General features: G+C 43.0%; 1 protein-coding gene across 10 annotated transcripts in view; it reads left to right on the top strand.

Annotated features, from left to right (window-relative positions):
- Nucleotides 1-22,065, top strand: part of MACF1 (microtubule actin crosslinking factor 1) — a 404,957-nt gene that overhangs the window by 112,408 nt on the left and 270,484 nt on the right. The window contains exon 1 of one of the 10 annotated variants that reach the window (XM_073007450.1): nucleotides 8,321-8,819. The exons of 7 other annotated variants lie outside the window; for them this stretch is intronic. In XM_073007450.1, the coding sequence (XP_072863551.1) occupies nucleotides 8,711-8,819 (109 nt within the window). In that variant the 5' untranslated portion in view covers nucleotides 8,321-8,710. Of the gene's footprint in view, nucleotides 1-8,320; nucleotides 8,820-22,065 lie in introns of those variants that run through there. 2 more of the 10 variants (XM_073007457.1, XM_073007459.1) reach the window with 2 other exon arrangements.

The raw sequence follows: 22,065 nt of genomic DNA, 5'->3' as shown, positions 1-22,065 counted from the left end.
CTCCTCCAAATAATGACAATTATAACCAGTAATTATTGAGCACATATTGAGCACCTGAAACACATTAACTCATTCAGCCTTACAATTCTGAGACAGGTGCTATCATTATCATCATTTTACAGATGAGGAAATTGACGTTCCATGAAGCTAAGTAACTTGCCCAAAGATGCTAAATATGATGTATACATAGTAGTCTGGATTTAAACCAGGCAGACTAGACTTATAATTCCCATGCTACTATAATACTCATGGCATCTAGGTTTAGAAAGCAGTAAATGTGGAGATTTTCCTTACTTTGTTGTATTCAGTGACACTTGTGTATGTAGAATGTTCTTTGTAGACATTCTGGGCCTTTGCAAGTTGTCTCAATACCACATTGCCAAACCTTAGAGGCAGAGTCATGGATGTCTCCTAATTAAGTTATCTGAAGCCCACATCCTCTGCCTGTCTTCAGTTAGATGCCTAGTGTACTCATGGGAGGGGACAGATGACAAGAGTTTCAGGGCCAGGCTTTGATGTCTGCATCGTGTCATTTCCAGAAACCCAAGGTTTTCAGTCCTATCAGTTATGTGCTATTCCCTCTACCAAATTTATAATCTTAGGTATATTTGTTGTATTTTTAAAAAGCCTTCTCTCTTTGTAAGCATTATTTTTCTAGATTTTGGTTTTTTATTTATGATGTAACTTAAATTTTTAGTCTGAATCTGCTAAAGTTATGATGCTTGTGGATATCAATTATTTTGAGACCAAGTAAATCTCAATGACATTTGAATAAAACGTCTAGCATACCTTTGCACAGGCTTATTTTGCTTGCAAACATTAAAGTAATTCTGGGGTGTTGCCTTGTGTTGAGATTTCTTGTGGGTGACAGTTAGGGGAGACCATCCCAAATTCCTGTGGGTAATCCCAAAGAGAGGCAGATCTAAAATCTTAATGAAGTTCTTAGTCTGTCTTCTACAAGGCTTCTTTCATGGTTTGGGGCCCTGCCCGTTGGCTGTTTGTAAGGGATATCCTGGGGGGTGCTAAATGTGACTTTAAAAGGACTGTTCTTTGTATAATAAATGATCTCTTAAAAAGAAAACTAGTCACTCCCTCCTGCCAGCCTCTAACCACTTCCTATAAATGACAGCACACAGATCTATCTTAGTTTCACTACTTGAAAAATTATTTTATTTTCATGAAAGCAGTTCCCCTCTGCTTCTGTCCTCCTTCCATCATACATATTACACACACACACACACACACACACACACAAGCTGCAAATAGGCAAACTTTTTACCTGTCATATCAAGGTATAACATGGCATGTTTTGATGATCTTATGAGAATAAATTACTTTGGTTATCTTTCATTGTCTTCTCTAATAATAAAGGTAAGTTCAGAACGTATCTTGGTATTTGAGTGCTTTGGATTTTTCCCCCAAATTTTTTAGGTGTTTTTGAATGGCACAACCATGGTATATGATTTTCTAACTACTGGTGCCAGAAGCTCTTATAACAGCTTTATAATGGCTTCAGGTAGCAAATAGGGTAGAGAAATGGCTTTCACTTTGGGAAATGAAAATATGGTGAAGGTATTTGTAAGACTGAAAAGATGGTTGTGGTGGCTTATGCCTATAATCCCAGCACTTTGGGAGGCAGAGGCGGGAGGGTCGCTCTTAAGGCCAGGAGTTTGAGACTAGCCTGGTCCACATAGTGAGACCCCATCTTCAAAAAAATTTAAAAATTATGGCCAGCATGGTGGTGCATGTTTATAGTCCCAGCTCCTTGGGAGGCTAAACCAGGAGGATCGCTTGAGCCTAGGAGTTCAAGGCTGTAGTGAGCTATGATCACCCCACTGCATTCTGGCCTGGGCGACAGAGCAAGACCCTGTTTTGAAAAACATGGTTGAGAAATGGTGGACAGACGCCAAGTGAAGTGGCTCACGTCTATAATCCCTTCACTTTGGTAGGCCGAGGCAGGCAGATCACTGGAGCCCAGGAGTTTGAGACAGCCTGGGAAAAATGGCGAAACCCCATCTCTGCAAAAAACACAAAAATTAGCCAGACGTGGTGGCACGTTCCTGTAGTCCCAGCTACTCGGGAGGCAGAGGTGGGAGGATCACTTGAGCCCGGTAGTTTGAGGCTGCAGCAAGCTATGATTGTGCCACTGCATTCCAGCTTGGACTACAGAGTAAGACCCTGTCTCAAGAAATGGTGATAGAAATAGCACTAGCAGGCTGGGTGCGGTGGCTCATGCCTGTAATCCCAGCACTTTGGGAGGCTGAGGCGGGTGGATCACTTGAAGTCAAGAGTTGGAGACCAGCCTGACCAACATGGCGAAACTCTGACTCTACTAAAAATACAAAAATTAGCTGGATGTGGCATGGTGGCACACACCTGTAGTCACAGCTATTGGGGAGGCTGAGGCAGGAGAATTGCCTGAACCAGGGAGGTAGAGGTTGCAAAGATCGGAGCATCACTGTCGCCAGCCTAGGCGACAGAGCAAGACTGTCTTAAGACAAAAATAAAAATAAAAAGGAAGAAACAGCACTAGCAATTAATATATTCTGTTGTTGAGATTCTTTTCTTAAAGCCAGGTGGAACTATTGTATAAGTAAGTCTTGTAAAGAGGAAGTATAAACACCTCAGGTTGCTTAACCTAAAGTTAGTGTACTTATTTTGACAGATTTTTTTTTTTTTTTTTGAGATGGAGTCTCGCCCTGTCGCCCAGGCTGGAGTGCAGTGGCATTATCTCGACTCACTGCAAGCTCGGCCTCCTGGGTTCACGCCATTCTCCTGTCTCAGCCTCCCGAGTAGCTGGACTATAGATGCTCGCCACCTTGCCTGGCTGATGTTTTTTATTTTTAGTGGAGACGGGGTTTCACTGTGTTAGCCAGGATGGTCTCGATCTCCTGACCTTGTGATCCACCCGCCTTGGACTCCCAAAGTGCTGGGATTATAGGCGTGAGCCACCGCGCCTGGCCTATTTTGACAGAATTTTTTAGGAAAGGGATAAAATATATTGATTTGGAATCAGGCATATAAAAGTTCAGACATGGGCCAGGCACAGTGGCTCACGCCTGTAATCCCAACACTTTGGGAGGCCAAGGCAGGAGGATTGCTTGATTCCATGCGTTTGAGACCAACCTGGGCTGTAACATAGTAAGATCCTGTCTCTACAGAAAAAAAAGAAAGAGAGAGAGAGAAAGAGCTCAGATGTCAGCTCATCCTCTTTCTTGGATGACCTTGGCAAAATAACTTGAATTTCTGGAGCCTCACATGCTTGATTTATAAAATGGAGTAATAATATATAGTTCCCAGGGATATTGCAGGGATCAAGTGAAATAACAGATGTAAAGATGCTTTATAGTAGATGCTTAATAAATTTTAGTTTCCCTTCCTAGCAAGTCCACTTTCTTTGACCATCACAGCCCAGGAGCTTCTTCACTTCTCCACAGCAAGGGATGTGTTATAGTCATCTTGGTGTCGATAGTATCTGGCACAATGATCTGCATCTTTTAATGGAATGAATGAAGTGCTCTGTTTTAGAAGAGATGGAGCTCCAGCTTAGTCTGCACTGGACTACGTCATCAATTTTTCCTTTCTAGTTCTTATTCCCTTCAGCAAACACTATTACATTTCACATATCAAGAAGAATTAATTCTCTATTGACCCTACATTACTCTCTCTGCTCCCCTTTACAGCTAAGTTCCTTGAGTTATTTTTCCCTGTCTCTGATTCTTCTCCTCCCATTCATTAGTTCTTGAATCACTCCAGTCAGGCTTTTTCTCTACCATGCCATCAAAACTGCCCTTGTTAGAGTCACCAGTGACCACCACCTCCACATTGCTAAATTCAATGGTCAATTCTCAATCGTCAACTTGACATATTAATAGCTCTTACATGGTTAATTGGTACTATTTAGAACACTTTCACCTGGCTTCTGGGACAGTTTACTCTTTTGGTTTTCCCTCTAATACACTGAATCCTCTTTTTTAGCCCCTTTTTGTTGTTCTTCCTCTTCCCTAGCTAATGTTGAAAGGTTTCCAGGACTTAGTCCTTGAACTTGATCTCTTCTCTATGTTTACTCCCTGAATGATGCCATCTAGTCTCCTGGCTCTAAAATTCCAGCCTGGGCCAGGCACAGTGGCTCACACCTGTAATCCCAGCACTTTGGGAGGCCGAGGCGGGTGGATCGCCTGAGATCGGGGGTTCGAGACCAGCCTGCCCAACATGGCAAAACCGTGTCTCTACTAAAAATACAAAAATTAGCCGGGCATGATGGTGGGCACCTGTAATCCCAGCTACTTGGGAGGCTGAGGCAGGAGAATCACTTGAACCCGGTAGGTGGAGGTTGCAGTGAGCCAAGATAGTGCCACTGCACTGTAGTCTGGGTGACAGAGCTAGACTCCATCTCAGAGAGGGGAAAAAAAAATCCAGGCTGGGTCTCTCCCTGAACTCTAGATTCATATATTCAATTGTCTATTCAAAGTTCCACTTGAAGGGTGGGCATGGTGGCTCAAGCCTGTAATCCCAGCACTTTAGGAGACCAAGGAAGGAGGATCACATGAGACCAGGAGTTTGAGACAAGCCTGGGCAACATGGTGAAACCCAGGTCTTTAGGCATTTCAAACCTAATATATTCAAAAGGACATTTCTACCCTGTTCCCCAAAAAACAAACAACCACAGCCACCAAGGAACCACAAACCCTCTGCATCTCTGGTACCAATCTTCCCCATCTCAGGAAATAGCAGTCTGTCCTTTCAACCTTTCAATTTCTCAGGCCAACACTTTGGAGTTATTTTTTATTCTTTCCCTGCTCATTCCACAACCAATGTGTAAGCAAATCCAGATGATTCCTTCTTTGTAATTATTACAGAATTTGAACACATTTTACCAACTCTTTTGCCTCACTCTGGCTCCACCCATCATTTTGTAGCCACCAATTTTCACTTGAATTATTATACTGGCATTATAGCTGGTTTCCCTGTACCCACTCTTATCTCACAGTAGTATGATCTCAACATAGGAACAAGAGCTATCCTTTTTGTTGTTATTGTTGTTTTTTGTTTTGTTGTTGTTGTTGTTTTTTTTTTTTTTTTTTTTTTTTTTTTTGAGACGGAGTCTCGCTCTATCACCCAGGCTGGAGTGCAGTGGCGCGATCTCGGCTCACTGCAAACTCCGCCTCCTGGATTCACGCCATTCTCCTGTCTCAGCCTCCTGAGTAGCTGGGACTACAGGCGCCCGCCACCGCGCCCCGCTAATTTTTTGTATTTTTAGTAGAGACGGGATTTCATCGTGTTAGCCAAGATGGTCTTGATCTCCTGACCTCGTGATCTGCCCGCCTCGGCCCAAAGTGCTGGGATTACAGGTGTGAGCCACCGCACCCGGCCTTTTTTTTTTTTTTTTTTTTTTGAGATGGAATCTTGCTCTGTCGCCCAGGCTGGAGTGGTGCGATCTTGGCTCACTCTAACCTCCACCTCCCGGATTCAAGTGATTCTCCTGCCTCAGCCTCCTGAGTAGCTGGGACTACAGGCGCGTGCCACCATGCTTATTTTTTGTGTTTTTAGTACGGACGGGGTTTCACTGTGTTAGTCAGAATGGTCTCAATCTCTTGACCTCACAATCCACCCGCCTCGGCCTCCCAAAGTGCTGGGTTTGCAGGCGTGATTCACTGTGCCCGGCTGAGCAATCCTTTTAAAACCTAAGTTAAATCATGTTACTACCTCACACAAAGCCCTCCAATGGCTTCCCGTTTCACCTAGAATAAAAGCCAAAGGTTTTACAATGATCTATGCAGCCATAGGTGATCTGAACTCGTCTCTGGCCTCCTCTCCTGATACTCTTTCCTTTCATCTTTCAGGTCCAGCCGTTCTAGGTTCTTTGGTGTTCCCTGAACGTAACAAACATACTTCTGCCTCAGGGACTTTGCACTTGTTCTTCTTTGGCTTATCCATTCTCCAGATAGCCATGTGACTTGTTTGCTCATATTTATCTGCTCAGATGTCACCTTATTAGAAGAGCCTTCTCTGACCATCATATATATATATATATATATATAAAAAAGCGTAAACTTGACTGGGCGCAGTGGCTCATGCATGTAATCCCAGCACTTTGGGAGGCCAAAGCAGTTGGATCATGAGGTCAGGAGTTCGAGACCAGCCTGCCCAATACGGTGAAACCCCATCTCTACTGAAAATACAAAAATTAGCTAGGTGTGGTGGCACGTGCCTGTAGTCACAGCTGCTCAGGAGACTGAGGCAGGAGAATCACTTGAACCCGGGAGGTGGAGGTTGCAGTGAGCCGAGATCACACCACTGCACTCCAGCCTGGGCAACAGAGCAAGACTCTGTCTCAAAAAAAAAAAAAAAAAAGTGAACTTTCCCCTATTGACATTGACTCTCCATCTCCTCTTCATCTCCTTTAGTATTCTCCATAGCATTTATGTGACAAGCTATGTATTTACCTGTTTATATTTCTTTTCTATCTTCTCCTACTAGTATGTAAGTTCTGTGACAGCAAGGTCTTTGTTTTGTTTACTACTATTGTTTCTGGTACCTGGAACATGACCTGGCACATAGTATGAATTAAATATTTGATGAGTGAAATGTGGGTTAGCACAAAATTGTAGATGATCTTACTGCCAGATTTAAAAGTTCCCATTGTATTAGTGCTCCCATCAAGGGCCTTTTATTATTTTTCTGGGTAGTAGGTTATTCACATCTAAAACTCTTTCCTTGTGCCTCAACAAGCTCTAGGAAAAAGCAAAAGTAAAATAAATAAATAAAGATTTCACATAGAAAAAAAAATAAAACCCTTCCCTATTATTGGAAAAAAATAAACTTGATATATATATAGCAATTTTCATTTTTTAAAGCTTGTGAGACTATAGCATCTTTATATCATAGTGTAATAGGTACTCTATAAATAAATAAACAGGGTCTCACTTTGTCTCAAATAAAAAGGCTGGAGTGCAGTGGCATGATCATGGCTTGCTGCACCCTTGATTCCTGGGCTCAAGCCATCTTCCCACCTCAGCACCCCCAGTAGCTGGGACTATACACACATGCCACCACATCTGGCTAAATTTTAAAAATTTTTCGTAGAAATGGGGTCCCACTGTGTTACCCAGTCTGCTCCTGAACTCCTGGACTCAAGTGATCTTCCTGCCTCAGCCTCCTGAAATGCAGGGATTACAAGCATGAGCCACTGCATCTGGCCTGATTTAGTCAGTTTGGACAAATGTATACAGTCATGGAACCACCCCCACAATCAACATAAGGAACATTTCCATCATCCCCTATAGTTCTTTTGTGATCCTTTTAGTCAATTTCCTTCCCTCACTCTCAGCCTCTTCCATTTCTAGTTGTATAGTTTTGCTTTTCTAGAAAGTTATATAAATGGAATCACATGGCATGTAGCCTTTTGTGTTTGGCTTTTTTCATGTAGCATAATAGTTTTGAGAATCATCTGTGTTGTTGTATGTATCAGTAGTTTTGTTCTATTTTATTGCAGAATATGTAGTCCGTTATATGGATGTACAATTTGTTTATACGTTTACCAGTTGATGGACATTTAGGTTGTTTCTAGTTTTTTATATTATGAATAATGCTGCTGTAAACATTCATATACAGGTCTTTGTGCGGACATACGTTTCTGTTTCTCTTGGATAGATACCTAGGAGTGAGATTGCTGGGTCCTCTGGTCTAAGGCAGGGCACAGTGGCACACGCCTGTAATCCCAGCACCTTTGGAGGCTGAGGCGAGATGATTGCTTGAGGTCAGGAGTTTGAGACCAGGCTGGCCAACATGGTGAAACCCCATCTCTACTAAAAATACAAAAATTAGCTGGGTGTGGTGGCATGTGCCTGTAATCCCAGCTACTCAGGAGGCTGAGGCAGGAGAATTGCTTCAACCTGGGAGGCAGAGGTTGCAGTGAACCAAGATCGTGCCTTCCAAAGTGCTGGGTTTATAGCTGTGAACCACCACACCCAGCCAGATGGATTTTTTTAACCCTTGAAAAGTACTGCCTAAATGAGCAGTTTGCTCTTCTTGCTGATCTTCATCAGGTCTGCTTCATGGGAGCTTGCCGTGTGTGTGTCCTCCCCGGACTGATGTTCAGGCCCCTTGCTTCTCCTCCCGGGTTGTGGGTGTATGGAGGGGTTGCCGTCTGACAACTCCAGGGTACTTGTAGTGCTCATACATCCTCTTGTACTTTGCTTCCTCCCCGCAAGAGGTTCCCTGGTGCTTCTGTGACTTTTTTCTTCTGGCTACATCCTGAAGTCTGGCCTTCCAGGCGGGTTGGGAATGGAAAGTTAAGTGTGACGTCCTCTGACACCCTCCCTTCTTGTAGAAGGGTCTGAGGTTTGTTTATTTAAGCTGAGCAGAGGATGCCAAAGATAGAGGTTTGAGTCAGCTTGACACTGACTTAGGCGCTCCTTTTTACTCTTCTTGTTCCTTCTTCCCTTTCCCCTCCCCCACTGGCCAGTTGTTTCCTGGGCTTTGTCTGAGATACACTGTACAGTTTTAGTCCCAGTCTACTAGTGCCTGCTGAAAAACAGTCAGAGGCGAGATGGAGGAGAAGCTGCCAGGAAGTTTCTGACAACACTAAGCTCCGGCCTCTGCCTCTGTGCTGATAGTACAGGACAGCAGTAACCTCAGGAGAAAGGCATCCAGAGGCCTGCGCTGAGCTTGTGGCTAACTCAAGGGAGGAGAAAGGACAGGCCTGGAAATGCCCTTCTTAGATTCATCTTATTTACCACCAACCATCTTTATTTTGACTCACGTTCTTGGAGTTGCTGGTGTTCTATACTGGAAGAGGCATACCAGAGGTAGAGCAGGTAACTAACTGGTATCCAGTTATTCTTTAAATCTACTGTGGGACTTTTGAGGGTGGGGTGAATGACAGAGGTCTTCCCAGTTGCTTTCCTTAAAGGGCCAGTACGTCTTTCAGCTGGGGTGCTGTCAGACTTAAGTGTGTGTGTGTGTGTGAGTATAATGAAGAAGCTGGTCTGCCCTGGGGCCACTTTGGGATAGAGGGGGTGCTCTTTACAGTGAGTCTGTCTGGAGAGTGCTGGTTAGATGAGGTGATGACTGGGCCCGAAACTGAAGGGAAGTAGCTAGTATGCTGACTTAGTCTTTCGTCGGAGAACTGAGCTCTTTCTTTACTTTCTCAATCTCAGAGTGGTTTATTGGACCCTTGTTTTTAACTGAAAACATACAGTAACTCTGTACCCTCCTCCAGGTATGTATTTGGGTTGGAGAAGTTTCTGTTAACTTGGTGTGTTTTGGGGTGAGAAAAGGCAGAGGAGGAAGGGTCAGTCAGCGGAAGGGGTCAGTCCTTGCCAAGGGGCATCCTGGAACACTGGGTGTCTGTGTTCTCTTTGATATCATTGATACTATTCCTACACAGTTTGGCTGTGTGTATGCGAATTATCTTGTTCAATGCAAGGAAGTTAATAATCCCTCTCTTCCCTAGGGAATCAGGCTTTGATAATTAAAAATTGGTTGTTTTTTTTTTTTTGTAATGGCACCAGAGCCCTCATTCTTCCCATATTGCTATTAGTTATATTCTGTTGACTTCTAAACACTCAGAGCAGGGATCAGCCCTGAGTTTGGCTAATTCTGAGTCTCCATAGTTGAGGATTCATATGGTCTAACTTTTACTGGAGTATACCCTTGGGTCTCATTGCCTTCAGTACTCTCATTGTGATGGGCTCACTACCTTCAAACTAAGGTATGTAGACACTTTTTATAGTGTATCTTACAAGTCAAGGTGGAGATTTGATGGCTTATTATTTAGCTTTCTATTAAAAGTTCACAAACGCCTGACAGAATTAGAATTAGATTCAGTCATTCCCCAGTGTCTTTTCCAGTAAGTCCCAGAAAAGCTTTTGACTAAATATTCAGATCCTAGTGTGCGTCTATATCAGCAAAAACACAGACAGACATTTTAGAAGTATGTTTGATTGTGTGGTGGTGTTTTTGAAAAAGCCACCTCAAAGTGGCTTTCCTGTATTTGAACTTAGAAAGAAAGAGATAGGCAGGCTTAAGTTGTTTGGTCCTATTTACTATTTCACATGTAATGAGAAAATAAATATAATATCATTTAGGTGGAGGCTGCTGCTTTTCTTTCCTTGTGCATTATGGTAATGTCATTTCTAAACATTAAATAACTAATAATTAGTTGTTAATATTTTTAAAGTTTATCTTCAGTATAGGACTTTTATGGAACTTAAGAGCTATCACTCTGCATTTTAAGTGAGTTCTTTTTTATGTTTAGAAATATTAATTTCACAAACAGCCATAAAGTAATTGAAATAAAAAGATACATTGTAAAAGGTTTTTATTTCTATGAAACAACTTTGATTCTAATACCAAATAGTTATATTGGGAATGTGCTTTGTTCGCTTTATCGGTAAAATGAGAGATGTCTTTTTTCAGTTGGAAACTATGGATTCCAAATCTTCCGTGGAGTTTCTTAGGAGATTCTGTACCCATTTTATTATAATTGCAATTTTAAGATACATTTCATTTATTTAAAAATACATTTTTAAAATAATATGTACACTCTAATTACTTGCCAGTTGGACATCACAGAATAAAGTTTTTCTACCATCTCTGTGTATATATTTGTACTATTAGTAAATGTACCCTTGATTAAAAACACAAAGATTGTTTCTTCTGCTCTAGCCTTTTTTTTTTTTAATTGGAATTACGTACACTATTGCAGAGCAAATTATAGAACATAGGTCCTGTGCCTAATAATAGTAATAATAATGATTCAGGCAAAGCTCAGTTGTATGAGCTCAGGTGTTAACTGAACATAATAGTGAAGTGGGTAACTCATCTCTAGGTAGTAATATTGTAGTACTGGTTTAGTGTGTGTACCAGAAGTTTCTGTTCTTTTGTCTCACTTTTCTATTTGTGTTTACATATTATGAAGAATGTTCATAGTTGTTTTTTTTCTTTCTTTCTTTCTTTTTTGGAGACGGAGTTTCGCTCTTGTTGCCCAGACTGGAGTTCAGTGGTGCGCAATACTGGCTCATCGCAAGCTCCGCCTCCCGGGTTCAAGTGATTCTCCTGCCTCAGCCTCCCAAGTAGCTGGGAATACAGGCATGTGCCACCACGCCGGCTAATTTTGTATTTTTAGTAGAGACGGAGTTTCTCCATGTTGGTCAGGCTCGTCTCGAACTCCTGACCTCAGGTGATCCCCCACCTTGGCCTCCCAAAGTGCTGGGATTACAGGTGTGAGCCTCTGCACCTGGCCAAAGAATGTTCATAGTTTTAAATACTGAAGGTAACTGGCTTTGAAACAAATATTTGTGCTGTTCTTTCAGGCTCTCATCTCAATTTATTTGAATAATGTCCTGAGACAAACTGTGAAGCTGTTATTTGTTTCTATTTATTTGTGTGAATCACTTCTAAAAAAATTGATTCTCGTCTATGACCATACCACCCTGAATATGCCCAGTCTCATCTAAAAATTGATTCTCTGCAGTAAAACACAACATAGAAATAAACCAGATGCTGGCTGGGCGCAGTGGCTCATGCCTGTAATTCCAGCACTTTGGGAGGCTGAGGCGGGTGGATCACCTGAGGTCAGGAGTTCAAGACCAGCCTGGTCAACATGGTGAAATTCCATCTCTACTAAAAATACAAAAATTAGCTGGTGTGATGGCAGGTGCCTGTAATCCCAGCTACTTGAGAGGCTGAGGCAGGAGTTGCTTGAACTCAGGAGGTGGAGGTTGCAGTGAGCTGTGATCACACCAATGCACTCCAGCCTGGGCAACAGAATGAGAGTCCGTCTCAAAAAAAAAAAAAAAAAAAAAGAAATATAGCTGGGCGTGGTGGCTCACGCCTGTAATCCCAGCACTTTGGGAGGCCAAGGTGGGTGGATCACAAGGTCAGGAGATCGAGACCATCCTGGCTAACTCGGTGAAACCCCATCTCTATTAAATATACAAAAAATTAGCCGGGCATGGTGGTAGGCACCTGTAGTCCCAGCTACTCAGGAGGCTGAGGCAGGAGAATGGCGGGAACCCAGGAGGCGGAGCTTGCAGTGAGCCAAGATTGCGCCACCGCACTCCAGCCTGGGCAACAGAGTGAGACTCCGTCTCAAAAAAAAAAAAAAAAAAAGAAAGTTTTTGTTTTGTTTTGTTTTTTATTAAATCTACTCCCTTCCTGTTTCACTGGTTTTATTTCCTATCTTGGCCTTATAAGCATCCAGGACTCCAGCGTCATTTAAAAACTCATAGCTCTGCTATGGATGCTTGTCCTTTAGGGTAAGTAGTTACTACCTCTGGAAAGCCTTCCTTGACTGAAATACGAGTTCCTATTCTGTGCTCCAGTAGCACTGTGTTAATACTACTTATTCAAACCTGTATTGTCATCTTGTTTAGCTTCCCCTTCTCTCCTTACTAAGTAAAACAGGGACTCTTCTTTTTTTTCTTTCTTTTCTTTTTGAAACTGAGTCTCGCTTTGTTGCCCAGGCTGGAGTGCAGTGGCATGATGTTGGTTCACTGCAAATTCTGCCATCCGAGTTCAAGCAATTCGCCTGGGATTACAGGTGAAAACAGGGACTCTTACTCATCTCAGTATTTCCAGTGTCTGAGGCAAAATAGATGTCAGTAAATATGGCCGTGCGCAGTGGCTCACACCTGTAATCCCAGCACTTTGGGAGGCTGAGGTGGTGGATCACCTGAGGTCGGGAGTTTGAGACCAGCCTGACCAACATGGATAAACCCTGTCTCTACTAAAAAATACAAAATTAGCAGGGTGTGGTGGCGCATGCCTGTAATCCCAGCTACTGGGGAGGTGGAGGTTGTGGTTAGCTGAGATCTCACCATTCCACTCCAGCCTGGGCAACAAGAGTGAAACTCCATCTAAAAAAAAAGTCAGTAAATATTAGCTTGAATAAATAAAAAAGTAAAGATGGCACTAGCTGTAAACTGTAGCAGGAACCACGCCATGTTCATTTGTTTATTAAGAGGGTTTGGTTTAGTTTAATGTGTGATCTAAAATGGATGCTCGGTATAGGTTAATTAGATGATATAGAGTTGCCCTGTGTTTTAGTTTATTAAATCTCACATTGTGATAGTATAAGCAGGAAAAGAGCTTTATGGTTTTTTTCCTCTCTAGGGTCTTGTTTTCTTTACCTGTAAAATGAAGGAGTTGGATAATATGATCTCTTAAAGTTTTCTCCATTTCCAACATCCCACTAGGAAGAATAGCCATAATCCTGGATCCAAACTATATGAAGTACAATCTAAGATTGCATTCCATCACCTCCCCATCTTGGCTTTTTTAATTTAAAGCTGTTCCCTTTATCATACTATTGGGTTATATTAAACCTAAGATCAATTATAAAATGGCCAAACCTTGTACATGAATTGTTGTCTCCCTTGCAATCGCTACTATGTCTTTGGTTGTCTTGAACTTCAGCATAAGACTTATAGGTATCCTAGAGCCAGGCTTGGTGGCTCACGCCTGTAATCCTAGCACTTTGGGAGGTGAAGGCATGGGGATCACTTGAGGTTAAGGAATTTGAGACCAGCTTGGCCAACATGGTGAAACCCCATCTCTATCAAAAAATAAAAAAGTTAGCTGGGTGTGGTGGTGTGCGCCTGTAATCCCAGCTAGTCGGGAAGCTGAGGTGGGAGAATCACTTGAACCTGGGAGGCAGAGGTTGCAGTGAGCCAAGATTGCACCACTGCATTCCAGCCTGGGCAACAGAGCGAGACTCCATCTCAGGAGAAAAAAAAAAGACCTACAGGTATCCTAGTTAAATTTTGTCCTGTGAGATTTGTTGCAGACTTCTAAACTTTTTAGATTTCTTTGAGCTTTAATTCTTCCATGTATGGCAATACCTGTGTGTTCTTCTTTTATGTTATCTACAAATTAGTTAAGCACATAATAGGGACTCAAATATTTGAATAAATGGTCATATATCTAACATATCTTTGCTTAAATAACTAAAGCATTAGAATGTTTAATCAAGGTAAAGTCTTAGTCTTTTCCTTTCTTTTCCTTTTTTTTTTTCTTTTAAAGAAACAAAGTTTTGCTATGTTGCCCAGCCTGGACTTGAATTCCTGGGCTCAAGCCTCCTCCCACCTTAGCCTCCCAAGTAGCTGGGACTGTAGGCACCCTCTACCATGCCTGGCTCTTTTCCTTTCCTTTGCATTTTCTTTTTCTTTTTTTTTTTTTTTTTTTTTTTTTTTTTTTTGAGACGGAGTCTCGCTCTGTCGGCCAGGCTGGAGTGCAGTGATATTGGCTCACTGCAAGCTCCGCCTCCCGGGTTCACACCATTCTCCTGCCTCAGCCTCCCAAGTAGCTGGAATTATAGGCGCCCACCACCACGCCTGGCTAATTTTTTGTATTTTTAGTAGAGATGGGGTTTCACCATATTAGCCAGGATGGTCTCGATCTCCTGACCTCGTAGTCCGCCTGCCTCGGTCTTCCAAAGTGCTGGGATTACACGTGTGAGCCACTGCGCCCGGCCTGCATTTTTTTTTTTCTTAAAGATTTGTACAGTGTAGTAGAAAGACCACTTAACTTGGAATCAGAAGATCTAGGCTCTAAGCCCTTGCTCTTCTGCTTACTACTATGTAATGCTGGACTGGTCACTCACTTCCTCTGGTCTTCAAATTTCTAGGCTGTTTGAGAAGAAAAAAGACTAAGGTCTCTACCTTTCTGTGATTCTGATTCAGTTCGATCATCTGGCTTGTTCTTGGAAGTCATATGGAATTGTGGTTGAGAGCAGGTTGACAGTCTAGAGTCAGATTGCCTGTGTTTTTATCCTAGTTCTGCCACTACTGGCTGAGTGACATTAGTCTATCTGGGCCTCTGTTTCCTCATCTGCAAAATGAGTTTAATTATGCTGCTTGGTTGTTTTTACTTATTTTCTTCTTATTATTATTCTTTCTTTCTTTTTTTTTTTTTTTCCTTTTTTCTTTTTTTTGTGAGATAGAGTGTTGCTTTGTTGCCCAGGCTGGAGTGCAGTGGCATGATCTCAGCCCACTGCAACCTCTGCCTTCTGGGTTCAAGCGATTCTCCTGCCTCAGCCTCCCAGGTAGCTGGGATTTCAGGTGTCTGCCACCACGCCCAGTTAATTTTTGTATTTTTAGTAGAGGTGGGGTTTTACCATGTTGGCCAGGCTGGGCTTGAATTCCTGACCTCAAGTGATCCGTCCAGAACTCCTGACCTCAAGAGGTCCGTCCATCTTGGCCTTTCGGAGTTCTGGGACTGCATGCATGAGCCATAACGCCCGGCCTTGACTTAGTTCTTAGAACACATTCTGCATGTGGTAAGGAATATGTGATTATTTGCCATCATTATTAGAATTTTTTCACATAAGATATCATTGAAGACATAGTACTTTCCTGTGAGCTATTGGGATGAAACAGTAATTGTCCTTATTTTTTAATTTTTTAAATTAAAAAAAATTTTCATATATAGAGACAGGCTTTCTCCATGTTGCCCACGCTGGTCTCGAACTCCTGGACTCAAGCAATCCTCCATGTCGTCCTCCCAAAGTGCTGGGATTACAGGCGTGAGCCACCAGCGCCTGGCCTGTCTTTATAGTTAGTAATTAAGAACTGTGACATGCCGGATGTGGTGGCTCACGCCTGTAATCCCAATATTTTGGGAGGCTGAGGCAGGCAGATCATGAGGTCAGGAGTTCAAAACCAGCCTGGCCAAGATGGTGAAACCCTGTCTCTACTAAAAATACAAAAACTAGCCAGGCACTGTCATGGGCACCTGTAATCCCAGCTACTCGGGAAGCTGAGGCAGGAGAATTGCTTGAACCCGGGAGGCAGAGGTTGCAGTGAGCCGAGATTGTGCCACTGCACTCTAGCGTGGGCAACACAGCAAGACTCAGTCTCAAAAAAAAAAAAAAAAAAAAGAAAAAGAAATGTGACAGAAGCCAATACAGGGGTATATAAAAAGTAGGTGATATATTATGATCACTGTCTTATATGTTAGAAAGAAAGATGTTTGTGTCTTTTATATCCTTAATAGTGGGTGATTTGGGCATTTTAGGAAAGAGATTAAGTATATACCTTCAGTTTTCTTTGTTTCTGTGAGAAAGCCAGTAGCTGTCAATTCTCAGGTAACTTCTGACCACATGTGGAAATACTGGCCTGAACCTCTTCCCTCCACTCACCCTTTTTAAGATCTGCAGGTAGGAGCCAGATTCACTTTTTCCTACCTTTAACAGGAAATGACAAAAGGTTGGGGAAAAAAGAAGGGGAATGGCTTGGAGGACTCTACTGGCCCATCTCCTCTGGATAATTAAGAGCTGACTGACCTATTCAAAGTCCTCTCCTCCATTGCAACAGAACTTGCCTCCTTTTTGAGGCTCAGGACCTCTTGGGAACTTGAAGGGAAGGCCTGTCTCCTGTAGGTAGACTGATCTTGTCCCCACGACACTACCCTACTTTTCTCACTCTACAGTGCCGTTAGGGGAAATAGGTTTTGCTTGAGTGCCAGGGAATTGAGGAGATGGCAGATTTTGGTTCACTGTCCTCCAGCTTCACCCAGCAATTATTATTTTAATTTTTAGATAATGTGAATTCAGTATTTCTAGAAGTTGCCACATGTGCTCATTTTGGATGTGTCCTAAATCTCTAGTCAACTAGAGTTAAGTATTTTTTTATTTTTATTTTTTGAGATATAGTCTTATTCTGTCACCCTGGCTGGAGTGCAGTGGTACAATCTCGGCTCACAGCAATCTCTGCCTCTGGAGTTCAAGTGATTCTCGTGCCTCAGCCTCTCAGGTAGCTGGAATTACAGGCATGTGCCACCATGCCCGGCTAATTTTTGTATTTTTTAGTAGAGGTGGAGTTTCGCCATGTTGGCCAGGGTGTCTGCAGCTCCTGACCTCAAGCGATTTGCCCACCTTGGCCTCCCAAAGTGCCAGCATTATAGGTGTGAGCCACTGTGCCTGGCCGAGTTAAATGTTTTTATTTCTTACCCTTCCCAAGAATATTTCACCTTCTTACATATACAACTCCTATACCTTAGTTTGCTTATTCTGCTTTAGGTCCTTCTCAGAGACAGCAGGGTATAACAGGAAGCACAACTTTGGAACTGGACAGATGGACGTGTAATCTTGGTCAAGTTATTTAACCTTTTAAAGTCCTAGCATTTTTATCTCTAAAATGGAAATGATAATACTTTTCTTGGAGAATTGTTGTTGGGGTTAAATGAAATGATATTTAAAATTTTTAGTGCATTAACTGTGAACTAACAGTTACAGTAAATGTTCAGTTAATTTTAGCTTAGATTATTCAGTGCCTTCTAAATGTGATAGAGATTGGGTTATGAAGACAAAAGAGTCCCTACACTCAGAGAATTTATTTTTTTATTTTTTATTTTTGAGAGAGTCTCACACTGTGGTCCAGGCTGGAGTGCAGTGGTGCAATCTCGGCTCACTGCAACCTCCACCTCCCGGGTTCAAGCAGTTCTCCCACCTCAGCCTCCCAAGTAGCTGGGATTACAGGCATGTGGCACCAAGCCCAGCTAATTTTTTTTGTATTTTAGTTAGAGACGGGGTTTTACCGTGTTGGCCCCAGGGTGGTCTCGAACTCCTGAGCTCAGGCAATTTACCTGCCTCGGCCTCCTAAAGTGCTAGGATTACAGGCGTGAGCCACTGCACTCAGTCTCACTCAGGGAATTTAAATCTGATAAAAGAAGAGGTTACTAAACATGAGTCAGGAAATGTTCATTCCTTTTTTTCTCTCTTCCCTATTTCTTATGCATTCCTTTTCCCAGTATAAGGCAAATTCTAGGAGGACCCTTCCTCTCCAAGGCTAAAAAGAGTCTTATAAGAGGGACAAACTGAGTACAATTGTCACAGGTTATCGGGGTGACTGAGAGCTTAGTCTAGGCGGGATAAAGTCAGCTGTGAGAACCGTTATTAGTAAGCAGTAACCAGGATTATTAGCAGTTTGTAGGTGGGAGGGATACCCACTTGGGAGTGAAGTTGTCAAGCAACTGAGGCAGGTCATAGGGCTTGTTTAAACTGAATGGCCTGCTAGGCAAGCTTGCATTTACTTGTTTTCATTTGTAGTCTTTTGGGCTAATCTCTGGAAACTTGCTTTCTTACGTGCTGCCCCTCCTCCCTCCCTGCCTTCAGGACAGGATTGAAAGCAGCATTAGCCTGAAGAAGTCGTTCTATTTAGGGAGCTAGAGCAGAGGGCCAGTGATTAGGCCCTTATCTGCAACGGGGCCTTTTTGAGTGTTGTGGGGCAGGGCTGCAGCAGTGTCTGTCCTGACACCCACAGAGGCTGGACTTCTCTGTCCCCTGGTTGGGTCAGAACTGTGAAGAACCAATAGAAGGGCCAGGCCAGCTGAATGAAAAAGCCCTTCATTGTGTTTCTTCAACATTCCAGTGTCTGGTACAATTAGCCAAGACTCGGAAAACAAGTTGGACAAACAAGCAGGCAGCCTTCTACTGATGGATAAAAGGATTTCTGGCACAGCTGAGTTAAGTGCACTGACTGTAAAGACAGAGTAGGAGGCTCTGGGAAGAAGGGGACTTTGGAATGCCATTCCTGGCTGTGAGGGGATAGAATGGAGCAACAAGCAAACGGTATTTTTGAAGCTGATAAAATCTGCTGTGATAATCTACCTGGGAGGCTGGCTGAGGCGAGGCTGGCTGAGGTGGGGCTACTCTGTAAAGTACATGGAATCATTGGGGAGTGACTGTGACTCTTCCCTTTGGGCAGCTGTAAGTGTGGGGAAGGGAAAGTCTCTTTGGAATCTAGGGATCTGTTTGCAGTGGACAGTGAGTGTATGAGCTTGCTCCATTATAGTCTCTCCCATCATGAGACCTTCTCAGTTGGTTAACACTTTATTTGTACTTCTGCCTGAGAAGAAGCACACCTGAGGAGCAAGTTGTTGGGCAATGGATGCACTGTTCCTGACTTGGCAGCAAACCACTTAGCTCACTAGCTCTCCTGCAACTACGATTCCCCAGATTACAAGCTTCTGCTCTGCAAATGGAGGGTAACTCAAAGACCAGTTTCTACCTACTCGGGCTTACTCACTTCATACCTTGACTGGACTTTTGCATATGGAGCTCTCCCTCTGTATGCTCTAATTGGTCTGGAAACACTGAGCCGGTGATACTTTTGAACAGCGTGCTATATGCCTGAGACATGGACCCAGTTTTTGGAAGTGCCCTAAGGAGGAGCTTCCTCTCTGACCTCAAGGGAAGAAGGAGGTCAGTAGGAAGTGGTGGGTGGAGCCACTTCTCTGTTCTGCTGTCTCCTCTCTACACCTCGCAGCCCTTTTTCAGGAGCTGTGAAGGGTGCACAGGCCACTAGCTGGAGGTCCTTTGGTACCCCCTCCTTTTAGGTGGGGTCAGCAGGCACAGGGGCGCCATGTGGCCGAGTTATCAAGATGAGCACGAGTTCAACGCCCACCTGGTTTGTCGCATGTGCTGTATGGGTTAGTATGTGAAGTTTTTTTTTTTTCCTTGTCTGGGCCTGAGGATCCCAAATAGCCCTTGCTCTCATTGACTCATAGGAATGCATGGACTTTGAAGCCTTGTGGTGTTACAACCTTTGGGCTTGTTAAAATGTGCAGTGGAATAGATTGGGGTGCCCTACTTCCCCGGGGAACTTCTTAAGCTTGCAGTAACTGGCAGTTAAGAGCCCAAGCTTTGGGTATAGGATTTTTTTATAGAGACTGAATTCATACTTATGCTTCTGCCTGTATCAGGAAACCACTCTTAAGGTATGTTGCATAGTGCTGAAAGTCCAGAGTGTATTTTTAGCAGAAGTTGGTTGGTTACGGAGTCCACCTCTGAGCAGACTGGGGGGGGATGGGTGGTAGGAGGGAGGAGTCATGGCCTATGTTTCCTCTTTGGGGTTTAGCGCTAGTTCTTTTACACTTTACTCTGCCAGCTGTGACAGGGAGAGAAAAAGACTCAAAGATGATCTGGGGACAAGGACCTAAATAAGAGAGGCTAGGGGAAGAGTCATGTTAGTTGTGACTTAGATCTCTCTTGATAAGGCATCATTAAATAATGATTGTTTAAGTAATGTCCTGTGGCCTTGAACAAGTGACTTAACCTTTTTGGCCGTAGGTTTCCATGGTTTCAAAATTGTAGGGTATACACACTGGCGCTAGACTGAGAGACATCAATTCTCTGTAAAATAAAAAAAAAAAGATAAAGAAAATATAGTGTGTCTTTCATAAAGCTAAACTTAAAAGAATTGTTTTTTATTCTGAAATTGTCTTTCCTACTTTTTAATGTTAAAATATCCTTTATTTTATGAAAGAATTGTTATTTTTTGGTAGTGTGTTTTTAAGATATTCCTACTTAGCAAAATGAAAAGTTGACAGCTGTTAGGCTTTCTGATTTATTGTGGAACATGTATTGGTCTATGAAATCTAAGTTTGGGAACCCCTGGTTTGGTAATCTACTGTCTTTTGATTTTATACTTTGAGGCTCTAACAAGGAGCAAAATTGTGACCCAAACAGGCAGATTTTCATTAAAATTGAAGTAACTTGTTGTTTAATGAAGAGAAGATCTTAGAAAAATCTCAGAGAAGGAGAGCAACAGAACTAGGGTTCTGATCAGTGTCCTGACTCCTAGGCTAGTGCTTCCAAGTAGGTGCTTTTTGAGGAAAAAAAGCTGATACAGCAATAATGCTTGGGGCACAGGAGGGGCAGTTTTAGTGGTCTACTTTTTTATCTTTCCTGTATCATTGAGATGTCTTCCCTGGGACCTACAAGAAAGAATTGCCTGTATCTAAAAGTGCTTGGAGATAAACATACAGCAAAAGGGCCTTTCCTGTAACCAACAGAGAAGTATAGGAAAGTCCAAAACCTTTACTGAAAGTTTCAGGGCAAAAATATAATATAGCCCCGTCTCCCACAATCCCACATAATCCCCTAAAGGCATTGTAGCCTAATAGCTAAGAAAATGGGCTTGGCATCAACTGTCTACATGGGGTTCCTACTCCACCACTTAACATCAAAACCAACTGGGAGCATTGCTTAACCTTTCTCTAGCTTGGTTTCCTCATTTTTTATTTTTCTTTTTTTCATATCACTATAAAATAAAATCACTTGTTTAGGGAGAATGGATGAAGATTAGCAGTAGATTTTCATGTTATATACTTTTCACTTTATATTACTGCTATAACTACCAGCTAGCATTTATTAACTTATATGTGAGAAACCAGGCTAAGTGCTTTCATATCATATACTCCTCACAATCTCTCCATGATTTAGGGTCTGTTTTGTTTTATTTTATTTTAGAGGTGGAGTCTTACTCTTGCTCAGGCTGGAGTGCAGCGGCATGATCTTGGCTCACTGCAACCTCCACCTCAGGGGCTCCAACGATTCTCCTGCCTCAACCTTCCAAGTAGCTGGAATTGCAGGCATGCACCACCACGCCTGGCTAATTTTTGTATTTTTGGTAGAGATGGGGTTTCGCCATGTTGCCTAGGCTGGTCTTGAGCTCCTGACCTCAAGTGATCCATCTGTAAAAAATAAAAATAAAATTACTATTCAAACCTCATTGCTTAAAAAAGGGATTAAAACAGACTCTAAATCAGCTGGGTGTGGTGGCTCATGCCTATAATCCCAGCACTTTGGGACGCTAAGGCAGGCGGATCAGTTAAGGTCAAGAGTTCAAGACCAGCCTGAGCAACATGGTGAAACCCCATCTCTACCAAAAAATACAAGTTAGCAGGGTGTGGTGGCGTGCGCCTATAGTCCAAGCTACGGGGGGTGGGGTTGGGAGGCGGCTGAGGTGGGAAGATCGCTTGAGCCTGGGAGGCAGAGGTTTCAGTGAGCCAAGATCCACTCCAGCCTGAGTGATAGAGGAAGACCCTGTCTCCAAAAAAAAAAAAGAGGCCGGGCACAGTGGCTCACACCTGTAATCCCAGCACTTTGGGAGGCCAAGGCGGGTGGATCATGAGGTCAGGAGATTGAGACCATCCTAGCTAACACGGTGAAACCCCGTCTGTACTAAAAATACAAAAAATTATCTGGGCATGGTGGCGGGCGACTGTAGTCCCAGCTACTTGGGAGGCTGAGGCAGGAGAATGGCGTGAACCTGGGAG

This window comes from Chlorocebus sabaeus, chromosome 20 (assembly GCF_047675955.1).
Source record: "Chlorocebus sabaeus isolate Y175 chromosome 20, mChlSab1.0.hap1, whole genome shotgun sequence".
NCBI lineage: Eukaryota > Metazoa > Chordata > Mammalia > Primates > Cercopithecidae > Chlorocebus > Chlorocebus sabaeus.
This window is presented reverse-complemented; position numbering and strand designations above follow the sequence as displayed.